Source organism: Camelina sativa, chromosome 4 (genome assembly GCF_030686135.1).
Source record: "Camelina sativa cultivar CO46 ecotype springtype chromosome 4, ASM3068613v1".
NCBI lineage: Eukaryota > Viridiplantae > Streptophyta > Magnoliopsida > Brassicales > Brassicaceae > Camelina > Camelina sativa.
In genome coordinates this window covers 24,665,137-24,691,383 of record NC_141883.1, presented here as the reverse complement: position 1 = coordinate 24,691,383, position 26,247 = coordinate 24,665,137, and the positions used below count along the sequence as shown (strand labels likewise).

Below are 26,247 nucleotides of genomic sequence, written 5' to 3'. Positions count from 1 at the left end.
TTGTTTTTGTTTCCCCTGAATCTTGCCTTTGTATATTATTCTTAATTTTGATTCCCTATGGAAGCTGATAAGCTCGAAGGTCATCTCATTAGTTTGTAGTATACATAAATTTTGATATACTGTAGTATATGGTTTAAAGCTTTTTTACTTATCGAACAGGAAGAGTGAAAGACACATTTTTAATTTTAAGCCTATCTAATTATTTAATAACAATTCTCACACAATTACTATTTTCCTACTATCCAGCCTAAATTAATTTTCGAAAAGTCTCGCTCTCTTTTTTAAAAAAATAACTATTAAAAAAAAGGAAAGAAGAATCCCAAAATATGAAGTCGTAGAGATTTTTGTCAAATAGACTATAATAAAGACTCTTCGTTTCTTATTCTCTCTTTACAAATCTCCACTCCTCTCTCTTTCTCTTTTCAGTTTTCACTCCAAAAAAAAAACCTCTGTTCCGGCGTCGTTTCTAGGTATTTTCTCGTCTTTTGCGTTCTGCTTTTTTTTTCGCGAAAGGAAGAAAGAAATGGAGTAGAAAAGAAGAGCTTTTTACAGTAGTTTTTTTTTTTGTGTGTTAATGGAATGTGATGATTTCTTTGTTTTGTTCACTGGAAATGACTCTTCATTTTGAAAACTTTTCCTAAAATAGAAAGTTCCGACCTTTCGCCTTTCGGTTTCAAGGAACAATTTTTTTTTGCTGCGGCAAAGCAACAAAAACATTGGGGTCTTCTTTACTTTAGATTTATGTTCAGAAAGTTACGACCTTTTGGTTTCAAGGAACAATTTTTTTTGCTGCGGCATAGCAACAAAAACACTGAGGTCTTCTTTAGTTTAGATTTATTTCTGTTCAGAAAGTCACGACCTTTCGGTTTCAAGGAACGATTTTTTAGTTACCACATATGGTTTAAGCTTATAACTTGGTTTTTTTCTCTGTTTTTTATTTGTAAGGGTTTTTCATGGAGGACAAGGAATCGTCATCATCAAGAGTTCTGGAAGCAGAAATCGTAGGAATCACGTTCTCCTTAGCAACTCACAACGAGATTGTAAGTGAAAAGTCCTAAACTTTCTCGACATACATACTATTGCTCCTCTCAGGGGCGGATCTACTTGCAGCTGCAAGGGTACACAGATTTTGTAAATTTGATATTTGGCTTGGACAAATAAATGTGTTTCTAGCTTAGGTTGTAAGAGTTCCCCATGCTACTCCTAAGATCTTAGAGCATCATTACCGGAGAAATCGTATTCACCGTTACTCAAAATACAAAAAAAATAATATTTTAATATATGACGAATAAGAAACAGATATGTGTTAACAAAAACAGAGAAACGATTCTTTAGCGAGTAACTTAAGTAACGGTTCTTCTCTTTCTCTTTCCTTTTTATATTTTTTAATTAATTTTTATTAAGAGAAATTGAGAAGAGTAACGACCACTAATGATGGTCTTAGGTTTGATTCTGCTATTGTGCCCCAAGTAAAAAAATTTGCTCTTGTGCTATGCTCTTTAGTTTAAGTTTTGTGTTACATCTTTAACTTCTCTTCTGAGTTTTCGTTGGCCTGGTTCACTGTTTTCATAGCGTGCATCATCAATTAGTGAGGGTCCAATCAACCACGCAAGCCAACTTTTTAACCCCTTCTTGGGGTTACTTCTCGAGTTTGGCAAATGTGAAGCTTGTGGTGCCACGGAACCTGATCAATGTGAAGGTAAATCAACTTTTTTTTTTTTGGTTTTGTGTATGATAGAAGAATCTCTTGAATCTCCTATTACATAACAACTTTCTAATATCCTTTTTAATTTATTTTCAGGTCATTTTGGGTATATTGAACTGCCAGTACCAATATACCATCCTGCCCATATCACAGAGCTCAAACAAATGTTGAGCCTTTTGTGCTTGAACTGTCTAAAGATACAGAAGACTAAGGTATTACTACTATATACATTCGGTTTCCTTGACTTCCATATTATTGGTGATCCACTCGGAGGATAAGTGCCTTAAGCCATATGTTTTCACTTTTCTGATTACAGAGACAGAGCACAAGCCATGGTCTTGCGAAGCGGCTTTTAGGTGCCTGTTGTGAGGTGAGTAAAGCCGCCATGTCGATTCTGCCATTGTGTGTTAGATAGAATGTCTTGTAAATTTACATAAAAGCGTTTTTGCTTTCAATGATATATTAGGAAGCTGTGCACATCTCAATACAAATGACGAAATTGGATGGAGCTTACTATTTAGAACTAAAGCTCCCTTCTAGGTCGAGACTACAAGATGGTTGTTGGAATTTCTTGAAAAGATATGGCTATCACTATGGGAGCGATTATACCAGACCTCTACTGGCAAGAGAGGTCTTATTCTCTACTTTAAATAGTCTATTTCTTTCGTACAGTGTTTATTTGTTCCTGAAAGTTACTTTTTTTGGGAAATAAACACAGGTGAAAGAGGTTTTAAGACGAATCCCATCATAAACAAGAAAGAAGCTTACAGAAATGGGGCATAAGCCACAAGAAGGCTATATACTAGAATATCTTCCAGTACCGCCGAACTGCTTATCGATACGCAATGTATCTTCTGATGGTTTCCTCTCCATGTCAACGGTAAGTCAACTGAAACTAACTTACAACAACATCAGTATCTCTCAATGGCCAATGCTTGATGAGATCATGCATTTTTCTGTTATTCTTGTCTTCAGGATCCATCCAGAAGTGGGTTAAGAGATGTTCTGAAGAATGTGTTAGATATTAAAAACTCGGGGAAACGGCCAATTCCCCCTGAACTTAGCTACTTTATCGTATTCATACGCGAAACTTTGAGATGTGCTTGTAACTAACTGAACTTAATTAAAATTTGAATTTACTACACGAACAATGCAAATCCGGCTAAAACCATCAAATCGGTGTTACTGTTCCGTTAACAAATGCCGACTGTAATGCCATGTTTGTAATAGCTATGAGGAACTGAACCCACAACCCATCATATAAATTACCAAATACATAACCACCACTGCCAAGACATCTTTAGTTGTAAATGCAATCGAAATGATATATATATAGATAATTCCTTTTGTCTTCTCCATTCTTCTTTGTTCGTCTCTGATATACAAAATTACAAATTCAGAAAGCTTTGTCTTTGTATTTCTCAATCAATTAATTTGGGGCTATAATCCTCCCAAGAAACCTGAATTGAAGAGGCAAACCGAGATTAAAGGTAACGTCTCTCTAAATTAACTGTTCATATTCGATCCAACTATTCTAGGAGATGATTGAAACTTTGGAGATGATAAGACAAAAGGAAAGAAACAGATGATTTTAAGCAATTAGTGTCAAAATCAATTGATGTAGTCTCTTTTGAAGAAACGTTCTTCTTAATTCTTCTCTCTTTATCTGGTTTCGTTTGTGGGTCTTTTCGTTTTATGTGAGTCTGTGACTATGGGAAGAGGGACGACTAATTGATTGAGAATAGCTGTAAAATTGTTTTTGTCTATATATACAACTTCGATTGTAATTATAACATAAGTTGTCGTTGCTCTAGTGGTTATGTGCTTTGTTAAAATGACGTGGCATCTAAAATTGCAAACCTGGCATTACAGTCAGCATTTGTTAACGGAAAAGTAACACCGTTTGCCAATTTGATGGTTTTAGCGGGATTTGCATTGTTCATGTAGTAAATTCAAATTTTAATTAACTTCATGTAGTTATAGGCACACATCAAAGTTTCGTATATGAATACGATAAAGTAGAAGGGGGGGAATTGGCCGTTTTCCCTTAAAAACTCTAGGTCTGGTGAGACAAATTTTGTGTCACATGCTGCTGAAGCTAATGAAATTTACAGAGTGGTGGACAACTATATACAGGTGAGGGGTATGACAAAAAGAAACATAGATAAGAGATATGGTGTAGGCAAAGTCAACGAGGACAGTTGTTCTTCCAAGACTTGGTCTGAGAAATTGAAAACACTCTTCATAAAAAAGGGTTCTGGTTTCTCTTCCCGCGGTGTCATCACTGGTGATGCCTACAGGCGTGTGAATGAGATTGGAATTCCTTATGATGTTGCTCAGAGACTCACTTTTGAGGAGAGGGTTACTGTTCACAACATAGGATATCTACAAGAGCTGGTTAACAAGGAATTATGCGTGAGTTACAGCCAAGGTTCTCTGAGCTACTCACTGAGATATGGAGCCAAAGGGCACACTCAGCTAAAACCTAGGCAGATCGTAAATCGCATGACGAGGGATGGAGATATTGTGTTCATTAACAGACCACCAACCACTCATAAGCATTCCCTTCAAGCCCTTCAAGTGTACATCCATGAAGACAATACTATCAAGATCAATCCGCTTATTTGTAGCCCCCTTGGTGCTGATTTCGATGGCGACTGCATCCACATCTTCTATCCACAGTCACTGGCGGCAAAGGCTGAAGTCAAGGAGCTTTTCTCAGTTGAGAATCAGTTACTCAGCTCACACACGGGGCAACTTAATTTGCAGTTGGGATGTGATGCAATGCTTTGTCTCCGTGTGATGTTGGAAAAGATGTTTTTGGACAAAGAAGCTGCTCAACAATTGTCCATGTATGGCTCTTTGTCTTTATCACCAGCCGCTCTAAGAAGTTTAGTGAATCTGACTCGGCTTGGACGGTATTTAAGATTCTGCAGCTTACCTTTCCTGACCACTTAAGCTGCAAAGGAGACAAGTTTATGGTTGAAGAAAGTGAAATTTTGTTCTTTGATTATGGGGCTGAGACAATGACATCCTTCATGAAGAGCATTATAACTTCGATTTTGTTGGAGAAAGGTGCAAAGGAAGCTCTTGGATTTTTTGACTCATTGCAGCCTATGTTGATGGAACACCTTAAAACTGATGGATTTAGTGTTAGCCTTGAAGACTTTTCTATGTCTAAGGAGAACATTGGTGTCATTCACAACATGATCAGGGAAATTTCTCCTATGGTGTCACGTTTGAGATCAACCAATGAAGATGAGTTTCAGCTAGAGAATAGCATACAACATGTGAAGGAGGTCGCTGCTAATTACATGTTGAAATCACACTCTATGCGAAACTTAATAGACATGAACAATGTCTCATCCATTGATAAGCTAGTGCAGCAAGTAGGTTTTTTGGGTATTCAACTTTCGGATAAAGAGAGATTTTACACTAAGAATCTAGTTGAAGACATGACTCAGTTTTGTTCTTCGTCTGTGGAATTTGGATTAGTGAAGAGTTGCTTCCTTCATGGGTTGGATCCATATGAAGAGATGGTTCATGCCATTGCAACCAGAGAGGTCATTGGTCGATCTTTAAGAGGTTTAACTGAGTCTGGGACCCTGTTCAAGAATCTGATGGCTAATCTTCGAGATATTGTGATCTCCTACGATGGAACAGTAAGGAACAAATGCACGAACTCAGTTGTTCAGTTCAAGTATGCGATTGAGGGAACTTCTGAACGTGGGCATCGAGGTTTTTTTGAAGCTGGAGAAGCTGTTGGAGTATTGGCAGCTACTGCAATTTCAAAACCTGCCTATAAAGCTGTGCTTGATTTCTCACCTAGTAGTAATTCACCATGGGAGCTAATGAAGGTGGAGAATTCTCTAATGAGTCCATCAAGCTGTTGGGATATTGACTTATCCTTGTATGTACATTAACATTGTTTTCTTTTTTCTCAGGAAGTGCTACTTTGCAAAGCCAACTTCCAAAATGCAGATAATGATCGTAGGGTGATTCTCTTTCTAAATGAATGTTTATGTGGGAGCAAATATTGCCAAGAAAATTCTGCTTGCACAGTCAAGAACATATTAAAGAAAATAAGTCTTAGAGAACTGCTGTGGAGTTTCTAGTTGAGTAAGTCAGTCTCTTGTTTTCTAATAACCATAGTTGCTGCCCTTTTCTAGTGTGTTTTGTGCCTTTCTGCATTTACTAACATGTCTCTTTACAATATATGTTTTGTCTTACTTTCTTGCAGATACAAGAAGCAATAATCTCATATGGAGAATTCTGTAAACGACTTCTTCCTTCAGGGTCACGTTCATCTAAACAAGGTCTGAACTTTGGTTGCTGCATAATTTAAATTTTCTGAAACCCTTGATGTTCTGAAGAAGTATCTTACTCTAGCTATCCTTGGCCAGGAATTTATTTTTTGACTTGTGTTTGGTTTAATAGACTCTGCTGCAAGAGTTGGCCATCAGTAAGCATGAGATAGAACAAAAGTGTGAGGAAATGATAAATTCATTGGGGCAGAAGAAGAAGAAAACTCACCAATTGAAAAGAACAACTTTTTCAGTCCGGTTCGTTAAGCATTTATGGTTGACTTGAGAATATGTATCATTGTACTATAAAAGGAGAAAATTAGATTTTCTCTTTGCAGTTCTTTTTATCTGCTGAGTTAGAATTGTCTACTTGTGTAGTTTTCTGAGGTTTTCTTTTTCTTCCTGGATTTAACAGTGAGAGCTGTTGTTTTGGAGATTCATGTGGAAGCAAGGAATCTGGTATGATGTGCTTGATGTTCTCCTATGACAATGCTGATGACCCTAATCTAGAAAGAGCCCTTGATGTCCTTTGCAACCAAATTTACCCAGTTCTGATGGAAACAGTAATCAAAGGTACTTGACATTATTGCATTTGTCTTGCGTTCTTACCCTTTCTCTTGAATATTAATACTTCTGAAAAAGGATTTCTTGATGATGTTGTTGTACATTCTGTTTCTAAACTGTGTAGGTGATCCACGGATCTTCTCAGCAAATATTATCTGGAAAAGGCCAGAGAAGAAGAGTCCAAACGGTGATGCGTCTAAAGGGGAATGGGTTTTGGATGTCATTGCTGACAAATATGCTGTAAAGAAGAGTGGTGATGCATTGAGAGTTGTGATAGACGCTTGTCTTCTAGTGCTTCACCTGATCGACACAAGACGCTCAATCCCATATTCTGTAAAGCAAGTGCAAGAGTTTCTTGGAATAGCTTCCACTTTTGAGCAAGTAGTTCAGGTGCCTGATTTTGCACTACCCCTCACATTTAATTTAACACTTGATACTTGTCCCATGTTTTATGGTGATATCATTTTGCTCATTGACTTTGCAAAGATGTCCTTTTTTGTTATTATAGCGTCTCTCTGCATCGGTCAGAAAAGTATCCAAAGGAGTCTTAAAGGAACATATAGTTCTTCTAGCAAACCAAATGACTTTTTCAGGGAATCTGCTGGGTCTCAATGCTGGAGGTTACAAAGCGTTGACCAAGTCATTGGATATCAAGGCACCATTCACAGAAGCAACTCTGATAGTAAGTCCTCTGCTCCTCAATTTTTTTAATACGAGTCCCTTCAAAAGATATTTGTATCATTGCATTTTTTTTTAATGTTTTCAGAATCCAATAAAATGTTTTGACAAAGCTGCTGAAAGATGCCATAAAGATCCTCTATCATCTGTGGTTGGGTCCTGTTATTGGGCAAAACATGTGGCCGTTGGTACGGGTTCAGGGTTTGATCTGTTATGGAACAAAAATGAGGTAGAATCACTCTTTAGAAGTCCATATTAACGAACCACCTTTTAAGTGAGTCTCTCATGTAACTTGGCTGGAAATTTTGACATTATTTTATTTTATCAACATATTTTCAGACTAATCTAAATGATGAAGGAGTAGCTCCGTACAGCTTCCTTCAAATGGTCAGATCATGTACAGATGGAGATACATACGTTGATTCCTCTGGTTTTGACGTTTTAGAACAAGAAATTGAGGAATGGGAGGGTTCTCCTGAGCGAGACCCTGCTCTTGAAGAGCCTACGTTTGAGGAATTACTAGATGAAGGTGAGCTAGCTGCATCCAAGTGGGAGCAAGGGTCATGCAGTGGTAGAAGTAAAGGTGGTGCTTGGGAAAAGCCAAACGAGGAGAATACCAATAATGACTCAGCATGGGGAAGTGCCATAGAGTTAGGTCAATGTTCTTGGGAAAAGCCAAATAAGGAGAGTGGCAAGTCATCATGTCAGGATGCTTGGGAGAAGCTAAATGATGAGTGTAACAAGTGTGATGAGCCGTCATGGGGTTCTCCAAGCAAAGGAAAAGAGATTCATAATGTGATAGACCCTTGGACTATGAGAAAAGAACCAGATTCAAACACACATGAAAACCATGAAGATGATGGAAATCCATGGGTGGCATTGGTAGACACCAGAAGCAGAAACGAGAATGAAAAGCAGAGAAGTCAGTGGGGAAATCTGAACAATAGATTTCCATCTGAACACTCACAAGGTTACTGGGAAGCAAAGAGGAACCCTCTAAGGCCACCTAGAACTGGAGAGGAATACATGTTTTCAGCAAGAAGACAATGGTTGGACATGTTTACCTCTGAGGAACAGGATATTCTCTCAGATATTGAGCCAATCGTGAACACTGTCAGGAAGATAATGCATCAGTCCGGGTATGCTCCTTTAATTCAATTTCCAGATCACTGTAGTATATGAAGTAAGATGGGGACACATAGAGATGTTTAGTTACTTTGACAATAGATCAAAGACAAAAGACACTTATCTTTGGCTTTTAGTTTCTCATGATGGCTTTCCATATATTTCTGAAATTATTTTCTTTTTGATGAAGGTACAAAGATGGTGATCCAGTTTCGTCTGAACATCAGATGTTTGTCCAGGAGAAGATTCTGAATTTCCATCCACAAAAAGAAGCAAAGATTGGTGTTGGCGTCGAGTATATCACGGTACAAATAGGCATGTTGTTTGATGTTTGTTCTGATATATATATTTGGAGACGAGAAGAATATGATTTTGGGTATGGTAAACAATGCAGGTGGATAAACACACATTGTTCCAGGAGACCAGGTGTTTCTTTTGTTGTCTCAACAGATGGGACCAAACAGGATTTTTCCTACATAAAATGCATCAAGAACTTGTTGACAGAGAGATACACCACCTGCATGGCTGAAGATTTCATTGCAAAATACTTTAAGATGAAGAGTGATCTTCCTTCGGGTGAGAACCAGGACAAGAACAAAGATGCCACAACAGCTGAAAACTTTGAAAAGAAACAAGAGATAACCACAGAAGTCTCTGAAATCCCCTCTGGTATTGGAGCAGAAGAGACTCAGGATCAAACAGAATAGAAATCTTTTGTCTTAAAAAAAAACCTGTCCTTTTTCTATATGGTAACTATATTGCTTGTTTTGGTCTAGAACAGTTGTTAATTAACTGCATGCACTTGGTACTTTTTGTTGAAAACAGTAATTCTAAGTTTCATTGCAGTTGCTTTATCCTCTGCTAAATAACTAACTAAGTATTTAATAGAGTAACAAATGTTATCCTCTGCTAAATAACTAACTAACTAAGTATCCTGTGTTAAAAAAAAATGTGTAGCACTTTCAAGTTTCAAGGTCGTCTTGAAATTCGCTCTGCTTCTCAAATTAGCCAAAAAAGTTATCTACAGCGGCCATGTCTGCAACGTTATGATTGTGAGGCCGTTTAGTAAATAGCAAGCTATGAGGGCTAGAAGAATAAGTTTATCAAACTGTTGCAGATATATAATTCATATTGTTGTATATCAGTATATGATTATACGGTTAATATATTCAAGACGTACGTATTTGAAATAACACATAGCTCAACCTTTAACGTAAAAGAATCTATCAAAATTACTAAAACTACTAACAAGATCAGGTTGGAGTGTAAGTTTTAATAGTAAGAATCATTATATGTATATCTCTAAGACATTATATGTTAACAACACTCAAAACTACATTTCACTACTACACTTTGATCGCAATAAGTAGGCAATCTTTCTTAATTAGCGCACATGACTCAAACATCAGTCAACAAATTCACAAGCTCCCAAGGATCTTCGTCATACTTTGCTTCCATCCATGTCACGAATGTAGTCCAATATGTTTAGGTAAATATGAGAACTTGCCTTGGAGTTTTTATCGTTGAAGGATATTTGTTTAGATATGGTAAAGTATAGTAAGCTATGTTTGAAGGATGGAGATTATATTATTCTGGGATGGGATTTTTATGGATTTATGTTTATAAATTAGACTCGTCATAAACGTTTGATAGATTTGTCTTAGATCACTTCTAAGAAGACCTCGTAGGGATTTAGTTGATATGGTATATATGTTAATTAGGTATTGAAGATCATGATTGTTGTGGAACGTTTCTAGTACTTTCATTTTGGTAGTTTGAAACCTTTCTTTGTTACTCTTGCATGATTATGAAAAACTATCTAGAAAAAAGGAATAATTGTAAAGGCAAAGACAGAATTAGGCTATAGTCAAAATACAATTGTAAGTTTCTCAGCCGATCAGAACACTGAAGATGTCAATACGTACTCCGATCCTAGAAGTTAATTAAACGTACATATTGGAGTAGAAAGTAACACAACCGCCTAGAAGTTAATTCTCCATCACTCTGAAACATCAACAAAACTACTTCTTTCTTTTTTACAAAAAATATCGCAAAATTTTTTCTTCAATGACATAAGATATTAGCCAAAGTGGTTTTCGCTAGGCTGTTACCTAGTTACAACAAGGTGGGAGCTCTCTTCACTGACAAGCACGGAAGCACCATACCATTAATCTACCACCACCATATCATGAGGATCTATCTATCTTACATCTCTTGTAGATTGGATCAGAAAATATCTAGGTAAAGTAATCTTGAGATTGACTTGATCAACTAAAACCAAAATCCTCTCAAAACTCTTCATAATCTCCATTTTCCATTAGGTATAAGTTTCCGGCTTTCTCTCTAGATAAACCTTCCTTGAACCACTCCGTCACTTAAGCAAGCAGGAACCGGAAGCATCTCAACCGGTGGAACCCCAATACTTTGCCTAACAAAAGGATGGCTCAGCAGATCCTCTGCGGTGGCTCTACCCGCCGGATCACGCACAGTGCACTTGCTCACAAAGTCGAAAGCCATCGATGATAGAACCTCCGACAGGAAAATAACTCTTCCTCTTAGCATAACAATAGGCGGCGGCCCCAACATCTTAACCACCATAACACCTAAAGACCATATATCAACCGCCGGCGAGATAATCCTATCTGGCCCGACCGCCTCTGGAGCCAAGTAATCCGGGCTTCCCTCGAACAGAGACCCTTCCAATGGTATAGGTCCATTAGGCTCCTTGGATAAACCGAAATCAGCAAGTTTGAGTTCACAAAGCTCTCCATGAGTGTAGGTCTTGAAGATGAGTATGTTCTCTAGCCTGAGATCACAGTGGACGTAACCTGCCTGGTGAAGATCCTTGAGCCCTTCAAGAATCATGAGCGTGCAATACCCGACCACGTTCTCCGGTAATCTCCCACCGGCTTTGGTTAGCATGTCTTTGAGTGAACCATGCGGTGCGACTTCCATGTAGATAGAGCTGACCTTGACATTGACGGGCATGGTTTCGTGATAGATGAGAGGGCTTGTGGGTCTTACGATCTTGAAATTGATGGAGTTGAAGTGATGTAAGATCCTTAATTCTTTCTCCAGATTCTCTGAGTATTTGCGGAGAGATGTTTTCTTAGCCATGAGCATACCATCAGGGGTTCGAACGAGAGAGATGTAGCCATAGTCGCCTTGGCCGAGACAACCAAGTTTTGGTAAGGTGGTCTCTTCCAAGATCCATGAACTGGACGACATGGCAGTGACAAAATTTAGGGCTGATGTTTTGTTTTGTCTCTTGGTTGAGATGGAAATTGTGAAGATTACTTCTTTCGTTGTACTCTATATATATACAGTAGACATTAATTGGTAGAGTACTCAACAATTTCCACTTGGCTTCAGAATCTGTATTATAAGCAATTTATTAAATTGTATGTTTATTTGAGGTAGGATATATCTACGAAAAAAGGAAAGCAATATGAGAGGGACTATTTTTATATAGAAGAAAATCTATTTTCAAAAAGAAAAGCTATAATTAACATGTATAACAAAGTATTTCTTACTTTTCTTTCAAATGGATATTAAAATCATATCCTATAAAAAAGAATTTTTTTCTAAATTTTATGTAAAAACATAATGTTTTAAAAATTATATTTTACGTAATTTGACATATGTTGAGACTCCAAATTATAGTTTTTTTTTTGACAACAAAAGAATCAGCTCAAAAGAGTTGATTAGGGGGTAAATTGTTTACAAACAAAACATGTTGTGGAGACAGACGCGCTTGGCGTGCCAAAGAATCTGCACTTACATTCGCATTACGGGGAACGAGAGATAGGGAAAAGGAAGAAAACTCCGCTTGATCTATCTTGATGTCGTCGAGGTAGGGGGTGAAAGCCGGCCAGTCGTGAGGAGAAGACACCATCTTCACCAAGTCAGAACAGTCCATGTAGAAAGCCACATCCCGGTAGTCATGTCCGATAATGCACCGCATAGCCCAAATGAAAGTTTCTACTTCAGCATGTAGAGGAGACAAACTTCGTCGGAAATTGGTTGCTCCCATGTTTGACCTTGAATCTTGAGAGGAAGAACAAACCCAACCTGCACCTGCAAGAGCGTCAGTCGCTTTCCAAGAGCCATCAACGAAACACCGATAACCCGTAAAAAGGTTGGAGAGGGAGCTTGTGGACCCCATTTGTCTAGAATTAGGGACAAGGGAAGGATTGGGACGATCCTCATCCTCAACCTCCACCTAGGCCTGCAGCCAGGCATTCGCCTCTCCCTCCGCCAACCGGACTATGTCCAGGGGATTATCCATTACATCCTCAAAAACGCGAGCATTTCACGCTTTCCAAATATACCACATGAGCCACAGGAAAACTGTTATCTGAGAACCCGGATTAGTAGAGTCTAAGAAATGATCTACATTAGCGTACACAGACTCCGTTAGGAAAGAGTCAGGACCTACGGGAACCTGAGCTAAAGCCCAAACCTGTCGGGCCGGTGGACAGCAGAAAATAGCATGATTTATTGTTTCCTCCTCTGCCCCACACCGTACACACCCTGAATCACACGCAATTCCGCGTCGCCGCAGATTTGCCGAAACCGAAATACACCCTGTCAAGACCTGCCACATAAAATGTTTAATTTTCGGTGGACAATGAGCACCCCAGACACCGGCCAAGAGAGGAGTAATCTCTGGACCCGACCGAGATACCGTACTAAGTCGTGATGCAGCAAAACGCTCCGTGTCATACCCAGATTTAACTGTATACTTTCCAGATTTTGTAAAATGCCAACCCAGGGAATCTTGTGGCCGACAACTTCCCAAAGGTATAGCCCCTATCAGATCAACATCTTCCGGGGCAAAATGCTCCTTGAGCATATCCATACGCCAATTATTCGTGTGACAATCAATTAAATGAGAAATTTGAAGAGAAGAATCCTTAAGAGGACCCTTACTAAACGCTGGTCTTGGGGATTGAGCTGGTACCCATGGATCCGTCCATATTGAAATGGACTCTCCCGAACCAACCCGTATAATAAGCCTTTTATTAATCAAAGATCTAGCAGAAATAATGCTCCTCCACCCATAAGATGGAGAATAAGACCGTATCGGTCCCATGCCTCCCAAATTTGATATCCCCAACACCTCATGCATCTCCGTCCGCACAGCCTCATCCACCTTATGACCAAATTGGATTGAAGACTTGGCAAAATTTATTTGCTGATCCGAAACAGCCTCATACTGTTTTAAGAGATCCAAAATAACACCACATTGAGCCTTATCTACTTTGCAGAAAAAAAAGGCTATCATCCGCAAACAACAAGTGCGTAATTGGCAGACACTTGTTCACTACTTTGATCCCTGTAATCTGTTTATCCCGTTCTGCCCTCCTAATATTTGCAACTAAAACCTCCGTACACAAAATAAACAAATAAGGAGATAAGGGATCTCCCTGCCTTAAACCTCTCTCTGGGACAATCCTACCAGTGGGTTGGCCATTGAAAAGGACCTTATATTCAACAGAAGTAATACAAAACATAATTCTGGAAATCCACGTCTCCCCAAAGCCCATTTTCCGCAACAAAGCCGCAATAAAACCCCATTCCACCCTATCATACGCCTTGCTCATATCTGTTTTGATCGCCATAAACTTCCCTTTACACGATAGATTTGTTCTTAACCCATGAAACATCTCCTGGGCGATGAGAATGTTATCCGAGATCAGAACGGCCTGGAACAAAAGCGGTCTGCGTTTCCGAGATAAGATCGGGTAATATTGGTTTTAACCGCTGGCACAAGATTTTTGAAATAATCTTATACCCCACATTACACAAGCTAATAGGACGCATCTCCGCCATCCGGGTTGGCTTGGCCACCTTCGGGATTAAGCAGATATGCGTCCTACTCAAACTTTTATCAAAAACACCCTCTTTAAAAAACCGGTCTACCATGGCCACAAGATCCTCCTTGACGACTCTCCACGCCTTCTGGAAAAACAAAGCTGTCATTTCATCCGGCCCAGGTGCCTTATATGGGGACATCATAAATAAGGCCTTACGGACCTCCGCCCCCGTTGCCGGAGCCATTAATCTCTCATTTACCTCATCGGTAATTACCGTTTGCACCTCACTTAAAGAATCCTCAAAATTAGACGGGTTAATAGAAGTAAAGAAATCCTCAAAATACGATACCGCAACATTAGAAATATCCTCATCCTTTGTAGACCAAACATTATTCTTGTCATATAGGTCAGTGATCCGATTACGAGCCCGTCGCTTCTTTGTTTGAGCTTGAAAGTACTTTGTGTTTTTATTCCCCACCCGCATCCACCGATTACGGCTTTTCTGATACTAATAAATCTCCTCATCTCTATAAACATCCCGCAGACATGTGGTTAAAGCAGTAATGACACCTGATGCAACTGCATCATCCGCTTGAGCCACAACCAACTGGCGCTTAAGATCCACAATAGTATCTCGTCCAAAAGGAACTTGCTCTTTACGCCACCGAGAGATAGCTCGTCGACAATTCACAATTTTGTCCACAAAAGTTGTCGGACCCTCATGTTGTTCCCCAACCCAACCCTCATGTCGGACTCCAAATTATAGTTATTAGATACATTGTTGATATTTATTAAAAACTTTATGGTCTACAAAACAATACTTCATAATATTTTTCTTGTTTTAGGTACACTGAAAAAGTGATACTTGTTGGTTCGGTATTTCTTCATGAGAGCATACAGACATACAATGTTGTAATTCTCATCCTCTTCTAGCATCATTTGCAGGTAGCTTCGAAGCTACATGGTATAATCCTCAGTGGCAAATCCTTCTTCAATTCCAAAACTCGCTGAATTCCAGAACGTGGCACCTCTAGTTACTTTCTACTCCAATAATTTATTGTAATAACATATGTATGTACTAATAATCCGGTATTCCACTTGAGAATGAAACATCTTGCCTTCGAATATCATTTAATTAGGAATCAAATAACTTAAAAAATACTTAGAGTTGGCATGTATTTCATATAAAGACTAACTCGTCGATGCCTTGTCAAAGTCATTGGCTCGTGAACGGATCTCATACATTTTTTCCAAGAGTGAAGTCAATCTAATTATCATGAGGGGGTATGTGAAAGAACTTCAAAGAAGAAATGAATTATATTTATGTAAGTTTCTCTATACTAATTGTAGATAGAAAAACCATAGTCACTGATGTATAATTACAAACTTACATCACATATACAAACTTCCCGTTTTGCTTTCTAAATAACCTATCATTTTCGCACCCAACATATATCAATAATAATAAAAACTTCACGTAAAATATCAAAACATCATGCTTTTTTAGGATATGAATTTTATATCTATTCTGAGAGCATAATTTTCATTTCCAACTTCTCTGTAATTAATTTATCCAAGAAAAAAGTGATACAACTTATGGTTCAATACTGATTTGTGATTTCATATGGCACACTCTTCAGCCTTCTCTAGAGTCTGCACTTTAGCGTAAATCAATTTGGTTTTAGTCCAGCATCCCAAAGAACTTGTTTATAGTATCTTCGATGCAAGAGACCGTTTCGCTACTCGTGATCGTCTTTCCTCCTAAGGGGGTCGCTACTCGCTACATCAAGAGAATGAAACGCAGGATCATATCTTCTTCTCTTGCACTTTCATTGACTCAATCTGAAGGTTTTTCACCAATCTCGATCTTCTCGATCCTCCTTTGAGCCAACACATTCTGCTCGTATGGGATCAACATGCACTCCAAACTCACATATTGTCCTCATGGAAACGGCTAGCTAACCAGAGCGAGTATTTTTATTAATTAGTGGCCATAAATGTTTTTCTTTTTCTTTTTGGCCATTAATAAATATGTAGGTTTTTTTGACAGATTTCTAGTGAAGTTGGTAACCTACTTACAAGTTATATAATATATAAAAAACATATCATATTCATACATACTAGGAACTTAAGAACTCCATTAAACTTTTCTCCACTACAAACAGTTAACAACAAATTAGGGGGAAAAAATTAGTGGAAAAAGTAGTATTTGATTAGTAATTGAAGCTGCATTTGAATAGCCAGAAAAAATGACTTGCCTTTTGAGACACCTTTAGAGGTAATATTGTGGGAACTGGGATGAACGGAACTTAGATGGAGAATACTCTAACACTTAAATCGATAAAAATTCTATATGCTAAACCCAAATATATAGATTGTTACAAGACTGGACTACCATCATGCCCACTTAGGTAAGAACAGTCCACTTACCAAAGCTTTATTCCGATTCAACTATATAACCCCGAATGTGAATTGATATAAATATTCCATCTTTGAACCGAAAAAACCCATCCACGTCTAGAGATCTCTTCTATCTTCCCTTCTCCATATGGTTTACCCTGAAACTAGCCTGCACGTGATGCCACGACATATATAAATTGACTTAATGACTTGTACGTTATAGTTGATCAGTATATCTATAAGACTATAACTATATCAAAATCATATATACTAAAGTGTATTATGCCTATTGCCTAGAAGGCATTATTAAAGAATGAGATTTAAGGATGGTTGCATACCGGTACCATGCTCGGAGAGACTCGATCCGTCGAGGTGGATGTCGAGGCCCGGCAGCCATGCAATGGATCCATCGACCGGATCTTTCTAAAGATCGATAGGTTAGTTTATTGACTATATTGAATAAGGAGAGATCTTAGTTATTTTTGGTTTCCATGGAGCTTGATCTGGATCTTTATGTACTATACATCCTTTGCGTTTTATAAGCAAAGCAGAAGGTATTAAAAAAAAAAAGCTCAAAAGGTTACAACAATTTTAATGCTTGGGAGAAACAAAATTAATAAATAAAAAAAAGATGTCTTTTTGGTTTATTGACACGAAACGAGACCAAAGCAACCTAATTTCTTAAAAAGTACGAACGTACCGTCGGATACTTGACACGCGGAAACAGACTAGCCCACGTGTTTCGAGTGGCACATTTTAGCTAGGGACTATGATTTTGCTAACCCACGCCGCTCTTCAAATTTTCCACTTTTATTTTTTTCTTTCTTTTTGGGTTCATTACTTCATTTGGTTATATTATCTTCTGAGCCAAAACGAGGAATCCAGAAGAAATCTTTGTTGCGAAGACTAATACACGTGGCTTTTAGACATTGGAAAGATTAAGATTGCCTGAAAAGTCTTGGCCACGTCATCATTCTGAATCTGACTACTCCCAAAACTATTAAGCTGGTCAAATCGTAAAAAGTACTTTTTTTATTTTTATCTCCGTAGTTCTTCAAGTCTTCAACTATATGTTTCAGTTTCTATTTTGAGAATCTAGAAAGTAGAAACATTATAAAAGACCTACGTTATAAAAATAAAACATAGTTGTGGTATTGATTATGGATCACCTAATTAGCTAATCCAACACTTTAAATGCATTAGTTAAGAAGACTCATATAATATAATGAAACTGCCCACCACACCACCTAAATCATATGATCAATGCCCTTCACTAACTCCAATAATTAAGTATGATTACTAGAAACTTTTTTTTTTTTTTTTTTTAAATATTCGTCACATTTTAGTCAGAACAACACCTTTCACTCTAATCATCTGGGTTTGCTTATGATAGAAGCAACAACACGCATCAAGGATCAAACCAAGAAAGAAAAAAAACACAAACAAAAATGGGTAAAAACATGTTTTCAAAGGCTGGGTTTTTAGCTTACACTGTTTCTCCAATGGAAGCTTGATGTGTGTGAATGAACTTAAACTTTCTACTCGGTGTCACCAACTGATTCTCATCGTCGATAGTAGGAACTTGTTTCCGGGTTAGAACATTGCCCGTTGATACGTTTCGTTTCAGCATTGGCTCTGTGAGATAGATTCGTGGCTCGTGCTGTTTCACATGGCTCAAGAAGGAGCGTCGAGAGAAGCTATCTCTTTTCGTCGTTCCTTTTGGTCCAATAGCTTTCTGTTTTTTCCATGATTCTATGTTCCACTGGCGAACCGCATCTTCTGCTTCAAGTTGCTTCACACTGGCGATTTCTACCCGGTTAAATGCAATTTCCAAGGCTTGTTTACTTTGTTTGACTTCTTCATTAGCTTCCTCCAGCCTTCTCAATATCTCTATTCTTGAGACATTGGTGGATAATTCTTTGTTCATCTGTGCTCCAAGTGTTAATGGAATACTTGGCTGCTCTGGGAAGCAGAGAGCGTCTTGGTTTTTCCCGCCTGATAACATGGTCATTTCAGCAATCGCAAGTGCTTCCGCTGCTCTTGCAGCCTCTTCCATTTTTCTTGCAGCAACCAATCTCATTTCTGCAGTTCTTAGACAAGCCTTGCTCTGTTTGTGGTAAGGTGTATCATTGGTTTCAACTACCATCTTAACCTGTTCACATTGTGGGTTCACAGGTAAATCCTCCGTATTAAACCTCTCTCCTTGGTCAGGACCTTGTGGTTTCAACTTCAGACTATTAAGCTCCTCAGCTAGAGACGCTGCTCCAAGGAAACCTTTCTCTTGCTTTGTTGTCATATTCAGAGACTCAGCATAGGATTGAATCAACGCAAGATCATCCATGGTTTTACCAAGATTCATACATGCCTGCTTCGATTCAATGAGTGTCAGATCTGGAGACTTGTGGGAATTACGGTGAGTGCGTTCATCGATCATCTCTTTGATGTGTGAACGCAAATGTTCAGGGGTCTCCCTGCATCTCATTGCTTGTTGCTGGAGCTGCCGCTTCACATCTTCGACAATGCTTTTGGTTGATGCAAGAGCTTCTAGAAAATCAAGAGTTTCTAACTCTTTCATAATTAGATCCTTCTCAAGCTCCACAGTCTGTTCTTTCATTCTCTTTATATCAAATTCTCTCACACCCTCCTGAAGAATGACAAAGCAATAAACATATCATGTCAGAATATATCGCCGGCTCTAGCCCTCAATAGCTTGGTGGTGCAGAAGCAATTAGCGCATGTATGTAAACGAATACATCGATTAAACACTTCATTAAGTTGCCTCATTACAAAAACATAAACATAAAGTTTCAAACTTGGGTGAAGATGATAACATATTCTGACTATCACAGAGGCAGAGCAAACAATTCATGACGATTGAAACTGTCCACAATTTTAACACAAAACCGTCCTTACACTTACACTTACACAAAGTTCTAAAATTTCTACTTAGTGTCAGCATAAAACTTCACCAAATCGAATTAGCTATCAGACTTATAAGCATACAAGACACCTAAAGAACATACATTTCAAAGTTTCAGTGACACTGATACTCACAGATGCATCGAACAACAAGAAATTAACAAACTTTGCAAATCGGAGATTAGAAACAGAACTCACGAAATTGTTGTCTTCGAGGTTGAAGGGACGACCACCAAACAATGGTGGAGAAATGTCGACTTCACCTCTCACCCCTTCTCTCCTTGCACTCACCGGTTTGAAATTCTCGGACCCGGATCCGGTTCTCACCTCCCGGATAACAGGTGTACCCGGAATCGTCTCCGGGTTCTGAAACCTCTCCGACATTTTCCGCGCTCTCGAGAAACAATCGATCGAAAGGGAAAGATAAATAAAGAATGATCCATTAGAGTAATCATTAGTTAACTGTACAGAAGCAAACAAGACTGAGAGCTTCTCTATGATTGTGTTTTCTCGGTAATGAAAGCCGCGCGCGACTCACGACGACACAACGACCCGGAGAACAATGAAGGCTACTTTGATGATGATTCATATAGTAATGGGTGTGTCACTACGTGGCTGGTGTTGATTCGTTGCTTTTTCTCTTATTGGGCCGTTCTTTAAGGAATCGAGTTTGGGCCGTTGATACGAAATTGGACTCAGTTGTTAGCTTTATAGAAGATTTTTTCCTTTTCTTTTCCGAAAGTATTTTGTGTTGTTTGTGTTCAAAATACGATATCGATATATGAAATTTGTCATAATTTCTTCCCATGCCTATGTGATTAGTGTATAGTAAATGTATGCGTGAAATAAATAGGTGGAGCTTTCCCTTATAGGTTTTTTTTTGTCTAACCAATTTGTGTGGCCATCAAATCCGAGTAGGAGGGAGAACGGACCACGTACGAATACGATTGGGGAAACAATCATTAAATATCTATAACACGGCCTTCTCATCACTCAACCGTCCTAATTCATCACTTTTGTCTTTCGATCCTTCACGTTTCTATTTCTTTTTCCGCATACGTATCTCCCCAACGCATTAGAACCACACACACCTTTTCTAATTACTATTGGTATGTACGTTTGCACTAGTTCACTCGTTTTATACATATAAGCCTATATATTTAATGTACTCGTATCTTTTTTGGATGTAAAACATACCCCAACTGTTTAGTCTGCGGAGTCGATCGACAGTAGTGAGTAGTTTCTATATTACGACAAACAATCAAGGCTCTAAAATTTTGGTAGGTGTAAAGTCTTCGTTTATCTTCTAAAGATTTAAACGTGTGGATTAGTTTGTCAATAATTATTTCCTAAATTACAAGAACACCCAAAAAAAAGAAGTTTATAGACGGGAATCCTACTTAAGGTAACATATTTAATACAAATATTGATTACTCAAAGCAATGCATATAGTGTCGAAACTTTTACTAACGGTTTACCAATAATGTGATGTGATCCCCACGACTCTCTCGTAATTAATGAAAAGCATTAAGTAATAGCATACACATATAGCTCAGTAAGATAGCCACCTTTCATTTATTGTCTAACCATTTTTTCCTATGTGTATTATCTTCTTTATACTTGTAATATGCTCCTCCATATGAAATTTTCCATTGGAAAAATCTCTAAATTTTAATAGAAAAAAAAGAAAAACAGAATAAATATCCACGATTGTATATTTGTATATATACAACCGTGCCAATAAGATTCTTTTGTTTCATCGGCAAACTAGTTTTTTACTCACAAACACATTACTCTTTTTCACTTTTAGCGAGACTTAAACACATAGAACAGAGTCAAAGAGACCACTCTAAATGTCAGGAAGATTTGGAGATGACTATGCATTCGATGACGAGAGATCCTCCTACTATGGCGGAGCCTCCATACCATTCATATGGGAGTCAAGGCCAGGCACACCCAAAAACCACCTCTGCTCCGATTCCTCTCTTCCTCTGCCGCTCACTCCACCTCCCTCATATTACTCCTCCGAGTTGTTGTCGACACCGAAGAGACAGGGCAAGGTGAGAACAAGAATAAGTAAGTTTCTGTCCATGTCCATGTTCAATGATCTGAGGAGGAGCAAACACGGTAGTAAAAAGACGACCAGCTCATCGTTTTCTTGGTCTTCTACGTCTTCTTCATCTTCTTTTTCCTCTTCGCCACCACATTCTTCGAAAAAACGAGTGAGTCATGACAAAAAGTCGCCACTTCTGTACGCTAACTACAAAGAGGATGAGCTTAGGTCGTCGCCTACCTCGACTCTGTGTTACTCCAATGGTGAAAGAAATGGATGTAGCTCTTCAATGGGGAGTCTGAAGAGAGTTCTGTTCTCCGGATCAATGGAGAGTCTGAAGAGACATGGAACTGGTAAAGCCCTCATCACCAACGACAAGAATAAAGCTTGATTATGTGAATGATTGAATCTATGCTCTGTTGTTCATGTTGTTCTGTGAGCTGCTTTGTTGTCTCATTGAACAGACAGTGTTATAGTGCTTGATGTGTGAATGTAACTGTATTACGTGTATATATAGCTTGTATTGTGGACAGGCTTTTTGTCAATTCATGTATATCTTGAACCAAGAACGTTCTCCCACTGATATTATAAACCGATAGATCTGTTGTATACACAAAGGTTGGCTTGTAATGTCTACTAAGTGACCAGTGTAACATTCCCTGTGAGAAGACTCCGTAGCTATACAGTGAATACGAACCGGTTATGGTTTCTCTATGATATCCCTAAGATTGTTATCTCTTCTTACTTAGTCTGAGTCGCTACTAGATGCATATTCTACTGGCAGCTCAAATGCATCTATCTCTGCAAAGTATGCTTTCTGCTGCTCAATATATTCCGGAGAAGCTGCATGAACCAAATTATCGTTCTCTTGCTTTACTGTCCGTTGCCTCTGTAATGTAACCATAGATAAAGAATTAGATTTGGAGCAAACTTATATGGGACCAGTAAGTATAAGGCTCTACAAATGAACAAAGGGATATAAAAGTTGCACATCTCATTAAACAGCAATCACAGCTTATCTCATGACAATATTCTGAAAAGACTAGGCATCCATCTTCGAACTATGTGTAGCACTGGTTTTCAGAAATCATGACAGAAGAACATTGTAATCGATCAATGTTGAAACATACAATGCACTGATATACAGTTTACTAGAGCAAAAACCCGATAGATAAAATACTAATGGCAACTTTTCCACAGAAATATGAGAGCAACACAGAACTATCACACTACTGATAAGTATATTGGTAGAGCTTTCCTGAATTCACCTTTTTGGGAGCCATTTTCAAGGGCTTCGTTTTGTTTACATCTGCTTGACATGTTTTCTTCCTGTGATACAAATTTCAAAGAGAATTAACTAACAGCGACATGCTTCAACAAGCCACAAAAATGTTAAACTAATTTGATGGCCATGATAGGTTCAACACTAATTCCAGTCATCTCATCTAATCTATGAATAGAGAACAAGCCACAAGACAGCACCAACAAAATTAAGTAGCAAGTACTATGTTCTAGCCTGGTTCCACATGTCCATTAGCTACAGGCCAGATCTTATATCTCCCAAAACTCAACAATCATATATAATCGAATGAGTTTCATACCCAGCGCTTGATGTCAAGTCCAGACGCATGCGAGCCGCTGCACTAGAGGGAGAAGAAGATGCGTCTTTATTCCTCTTCCTTCTCACCGTGTAAACAGACCAAGGCTCAGCAAACTCCGTGTCACTAACGCCTAAGCATAAGAAATTTCTTAAACATCAGCTTAAGATAGAAACCAAAACCAATTTAGCAGAATTATCAATTGAAAATTAACAGATACCAAATTTGCAGTTCACTTAACATGGCTATAATCCACTAAAACATGATGAATTCAAGCATAAATCTAACGATTCCTGAAAACCCCCAAAACCCAGAAACCTAAAACCCTAGAGTTGCGCACAAAATCCAATTCAAATCAAAAATCCCTTAAAATCGATACAATAAAACCAAATTGGATCAAAATCATCGCAGATAAATCAGTTACCCAAGTCAGAGCGCGATAATTGGGGACGAGAAGGAGCAGAGGCCGGAGAACCCAGATCTGCAGACATACGGCGAGTGACGGGTCTAACGTTCGTGGCAGGAGACGGAGAAGCTTTCTCGGAAGCAGTCTCTGAATTAATAACAACATCTTTGGGTTTCTCCTTGAGCGTAGTTTGATCTACTAACCTCTTGAGAGATGAAGTGAGACTAGGATTCGCGAATTTGAGTGAAGAAGATGGCTGTTGTCGAGAAGATCTGGAGACGATGTTGGTACAATCGGCAAGCGGTTTCCTTTGTCTTCGTCCTCCGACGGAGCGAGGAGCTTCCGTTATTTTACCCGGTGATCTTCGCGTCGGAATATTCATCTGAGAGGTCTTTGGGGGAGAAGATTCTACACTCGCTGTTGGCGGGAAGGTAGAAAGGTCGAAAAGGAGAAGAAGAGTTCTGAAGAAGTTTCGATCTATTGAGAGAGCTTCATTTCAGGGGATTGATTTAAGAGAAAGCCCAAATTGGGAAAGTGTCATTTGGGCCCTTATTGTTTTTTCGATCGTATTATAGTAAATGACTAATGATTAATGTTCTACCTTTTTGTAAACTTTATGAAGTGTAAGGATGAACAAATTATTTTCTAATAAATACTTTTTTTTTTTTTTGTAAGGATAATATGAAAATGGGTGAATTTATTGAGACCCAAAAAAAAAAATTAACAAAGAAAATAGCCAATTATTTGAAAAAAAATTTGAGAATTAGGATTAGGGGTAAGAGAAATTATCATTTTAGGTTTTGTGGTTTAGGGGTAGTGGTGGATAGTGGTGGACGGCGGTGGACGGTGGTCTGGAGGTTGTGCGGCGGTGGTCTGATGGTGGTCTGGCGATTCTCCGGCAGTGTTACCGCGGTTCTCCGACGGTGATCCGGCGGTGATCCGACGATGATCCGGCAGTATTCCGGCGGTTCTCCGACGATGCTCCGGCGGTGTTTCGGCGGTTCTCAGGTGGTGATCTGGCAATGTTCCAGCGGTGATCCGGCGGTTGGAGGTAATTTGATGATGGTAGAAGGGGTGGTTGGTGGTGGTAGGGATGAATATAGTAAGGATAAAATAGTATATACTGTATAATATATAGAAAATATGTTAGGGTTATGGTTAGAGTAGTTAGTTATTTAATTTTTGTTTTTTCCTAGTTAGTTTTGTTAATTTTCCTATAAAAATTGATGTTTTAAAAAAAGAGGATGATATTAAAACTTTTTTAAAAAATGGGACAGAGGATAGTTGTTTTTTAAAAGTGGGAGGAGAGTAGTGTAAAGCAATACAGCCCATATTTTAGGTATCTTTTGCATCGTATCATTTCTCCCTTTTAAAGCTTTTTGAGGTGTTAAGATGATAAACACATTATGAGAATTTTAAAAAAAAAAATTGGGGCAGATTTTAAATCAATGGATCAAAATTCAAAAGACTCTTGCGTGTTGTTGACCAATCCAAAAAGGAATTGCAACTTTGAAGCCAAGTAGACAAAGTATAATTTAGCATCGTAAAAATATGCAAGTAGCTTCAATATTAATTACGATTGAGGATTGAGGCCAACGGTTTTGGTCATGAGGAATATGCAGTATTGCGTTGTGTTGTCTTGCTTCTTGATGGAAATCTAAATAAAGAATAATCTTGTATTTCGAGTCATATGATGAGAGATGTGTTGGAACACGAAGATTGCGATGAGGGTCGGCCCGACTAACTTTGTTGCCTAAAGCCAAATTTTTTTTCTTTGCTCATTAACAAACACTAGGGAAAAAATGTTTCAAAATCTGATACTCCCAAAGGTCGAACTCGTGACAATGAATGAGAGTAGAGGGGTATATAACCACTGTACTACTGAAACGCTTTCGAAAATGATGCCCCTGAAATTGTTGATATAATTTGGCGTCTAAAACCCTTGTTTTACAAGCTTTAGATCAGTCCGGCCCTGATTGCGATCGTACCAAATGAAAACAAATCCATATATCGGTTTGGTAGAGGTGTTTCAAGAGTGTCAGCTGTGAACGAGTGCCATATTTCAAAGCTAAACACATTGTTAGAAGATATATGCTAATATGTGTTTTCATGGGTGTCGCATAGGAAAGCACAATGGAAAAACTTATCTATACGTATTTCAACCATAACAACCACCCAAGAGACAAAAACAGGTCTGGGGATCCTTATAAGAAACCATATTAAATTTGAGTCTTACCCGAGTAGGATTTTGAAAAACGGTGCTCATCGGTTTTTCAGTCACTTTTTAATACCAAAATAAAAAATAAAAAATCTAGGATTAACGTATAAGTCAAGATCTGATTCTAAAAAATAAAAAGTCTAGGATCAACTCCCCTAAAAGGCCTTTCTTACATGCAATTGGCGAAAATATGAATGGTGATAGATTAAATAGTCTCAGTTTTGAATTAGAATACTTTTTGTTCATCATTCAAAAATTTTAGTTTTTGAAAATATATTATCAAAAATTGTGAAAAAGTATATTTTATGCCCATACACTCATCTACCTAAACAATAGAATGATTTAGTCCGTCTCACCACTGAAAAATCCACATATTTAAATACTGATTTTATTTATGTATTTGCCATTTGGGTTACGGATGTTGGTAACCAACGTAGAATAAAGTACTACTATTTCTA

At 38.3% G+C, this 26,247-nt stretch overlaps 6 protein-coding genes, 1 long non-coding RNA gene and 1 pseudogene across 10 annotated transcripts; 2 read left to right on the top strand and 6 right to left on the bottom strand.

Annotated features, from left to right (window-relative positions):
• The first annotated feature begins 949 nt into the window (after positions 1–949).
• LOC104784111 (DNA-directed RNA polymerase V subunit 1-like) lies at positions 950–9,171 on the top strand (annotated as a pseudogene). The gene is made up of 18 exons (XR_015597096.1): positions 950–1,040; positions 1,573–1,699; positions 1,802–1,917; positions 2,022–2,075; positions 2,172–2,336; positions 2,424–2,585; positions 2,681–2,726; positions 3,750–5,562; positions 5,650–5,824; positions 5,946–6,021; positions 6,143–6,267; positions 6,425–6,582; positions 6,698–6,963; positions 7,082–7,255; positions 7,340–7,480; positions 7,591–8,390; positions 8,567–8,681; positions 8,771–9,171. The product of XR_015597096.1 is annotated as a DNA-directed RNA polymerase V subunit 1-like (transcript).
• Positions 9,172–10,345: 1,174 nt separating this feature from the next.
• On the bottom strand, positions 10,346–11,660 carry LOC104784110 (mitogen-activated protein kinase kinase kinase 20-like). The gene has a single exon (XM_010509176.2). The coding sequence runs from the start codon at positions 11,602–11,604 to the stop codon at positions 10,720–10,722; it is 885 nt and encodes a 294-aa protein (XP_010507478.2). The 5' UTR covers positions 11,605–11,660; the 3' UTR covers positions 10,346–10,719.
• Positions 11,661–12,067: 407 nt separating this feature from the next.
• Positions 12,068–12,541, bottom strand: LOC147946159 (uncharacterized). Its single transcript, XM_087509516.1, has one exon. The coding sequence runs from the start codon at positions 12,539–12,541 to the stop codon at positions 12,068–12,070; it is 474 nt and encodes a 157-aa protein (XP_087365642.1).
• A 147-nt stretch (positions 12,542–12,688) lies between these two features.
• LOC147946158 (uncharacterized) lies at positions 12,689–14,679 on the bottom strand. Its single transcript, XM_087509514.1, has 4 exons — positions 14,294–14,679; positions 13,863–14,100; positions 13,064–13,594; positions 12,689–12,973 (listed from the first exon to the last, which is right to left on the bottom strand). The coding sequence occupies exons 1-4, from the start codon at positions 14,677–14,679 to the stop codon at positions 12,689–12,691; spliced, it is 1,440 nt and encodes a 479-aa protein (XP_087365640.1).
• A 1,056-nt stretch (positions 14,680–15,735) lies between these two features.
• Positions 15,736–17,420, bottom strand: LOC104781527 (uncharacterized). Of its 3 annotated transcripts, none has more exons than XR_015597095.1 (3): positions 16,934–17,165; positions 16,626–16,764; positions 15,736–16,149 (listed from the first exon to the last, which is right to left on the bottom strand). It is a non-coding gene; the product is annotated as an uncharacterized LOC104781527 (long non-coding RNA). The 3 variants fall into 3 exon arrangements; XR_015597094.1 differs by having other exon boundaries at positions 15,736–16,153; positions 16,934–17,105; XR_766915.3 differs by lacking the exon at positions 15,736–16,149 and having other exon boundaries at positions 16,386–16,764; positions 16,934–17,420.
• A 471-nt stretch (positions 17,421–17,891) lies between these two features.
• LOC104781526 (WEB family protein At3g56270-like) lies at positions 17,892–20,330 on the bottom strand. The gene is made up of 2 exons (XM_010506225.3): positions 19,713–20,330; positions 17,892–19,239 (listed from the first exon to the last, which is right to left on the bottom strand). The coding sequence occupies exons 1-2, from the start codon at positions 19,896–19,898 to the stop codon at positions 18,082–18,084; spliced, it is 1,344 nt and encodes a 447-aa protein (XP_010504527.2). The 5' UTR covers positions 19,899–20,330; the 3' UTR covers positions 17,892–18,081.
• A 921-nt stretch (positions 20,331–21,251) lies between these two features.
• LOC104781525 (uncharacterized) lies at positions 21,252–22,097 on the top strand. The gene is made up of 2 exons (XM_010506224.3): positions 21,252–21,574; positions 21,619–22,097. Exons 1-2 carry the CDS (start codon positions 21,387–21,389, stop codon positions 21,956–21,958), a joined length of 528 nt encoding a protein of 175 aa, XP_010504526.2. The 5' UTR covers positions 21,252–21,386; the 3' UTR covers positions 21,959–22,097.
• A 27-nt stretch (positions 22,098–22,124) lies between these two features.
• LOC104784108 (sororin-like protein) lies at positions 22,125–24,908 on the bottom strand. The gene is made up of 4 exons (XM_010509175.3): positions 23,590–24,908; positions 23,169–23,298; positions 22,836–22,896; positions 22,125–22,456 (listed from the first exon to the last, which is right to left on the bottom strand). The coding sequence occupies exons 1-4, from the start codon at positions 23,951–23,953 to the stop codon at positions 22,313–22,315; spliced, it is 699 nt and encodes a 232-aa protein (XP_010507477.2). The 5' UTR covers positions 23,954–24,908; the 3' UTR covers positions 22,125–22,312.
• Positions 24,909–26,247: the final 1,339 nt, after the last annotated feature.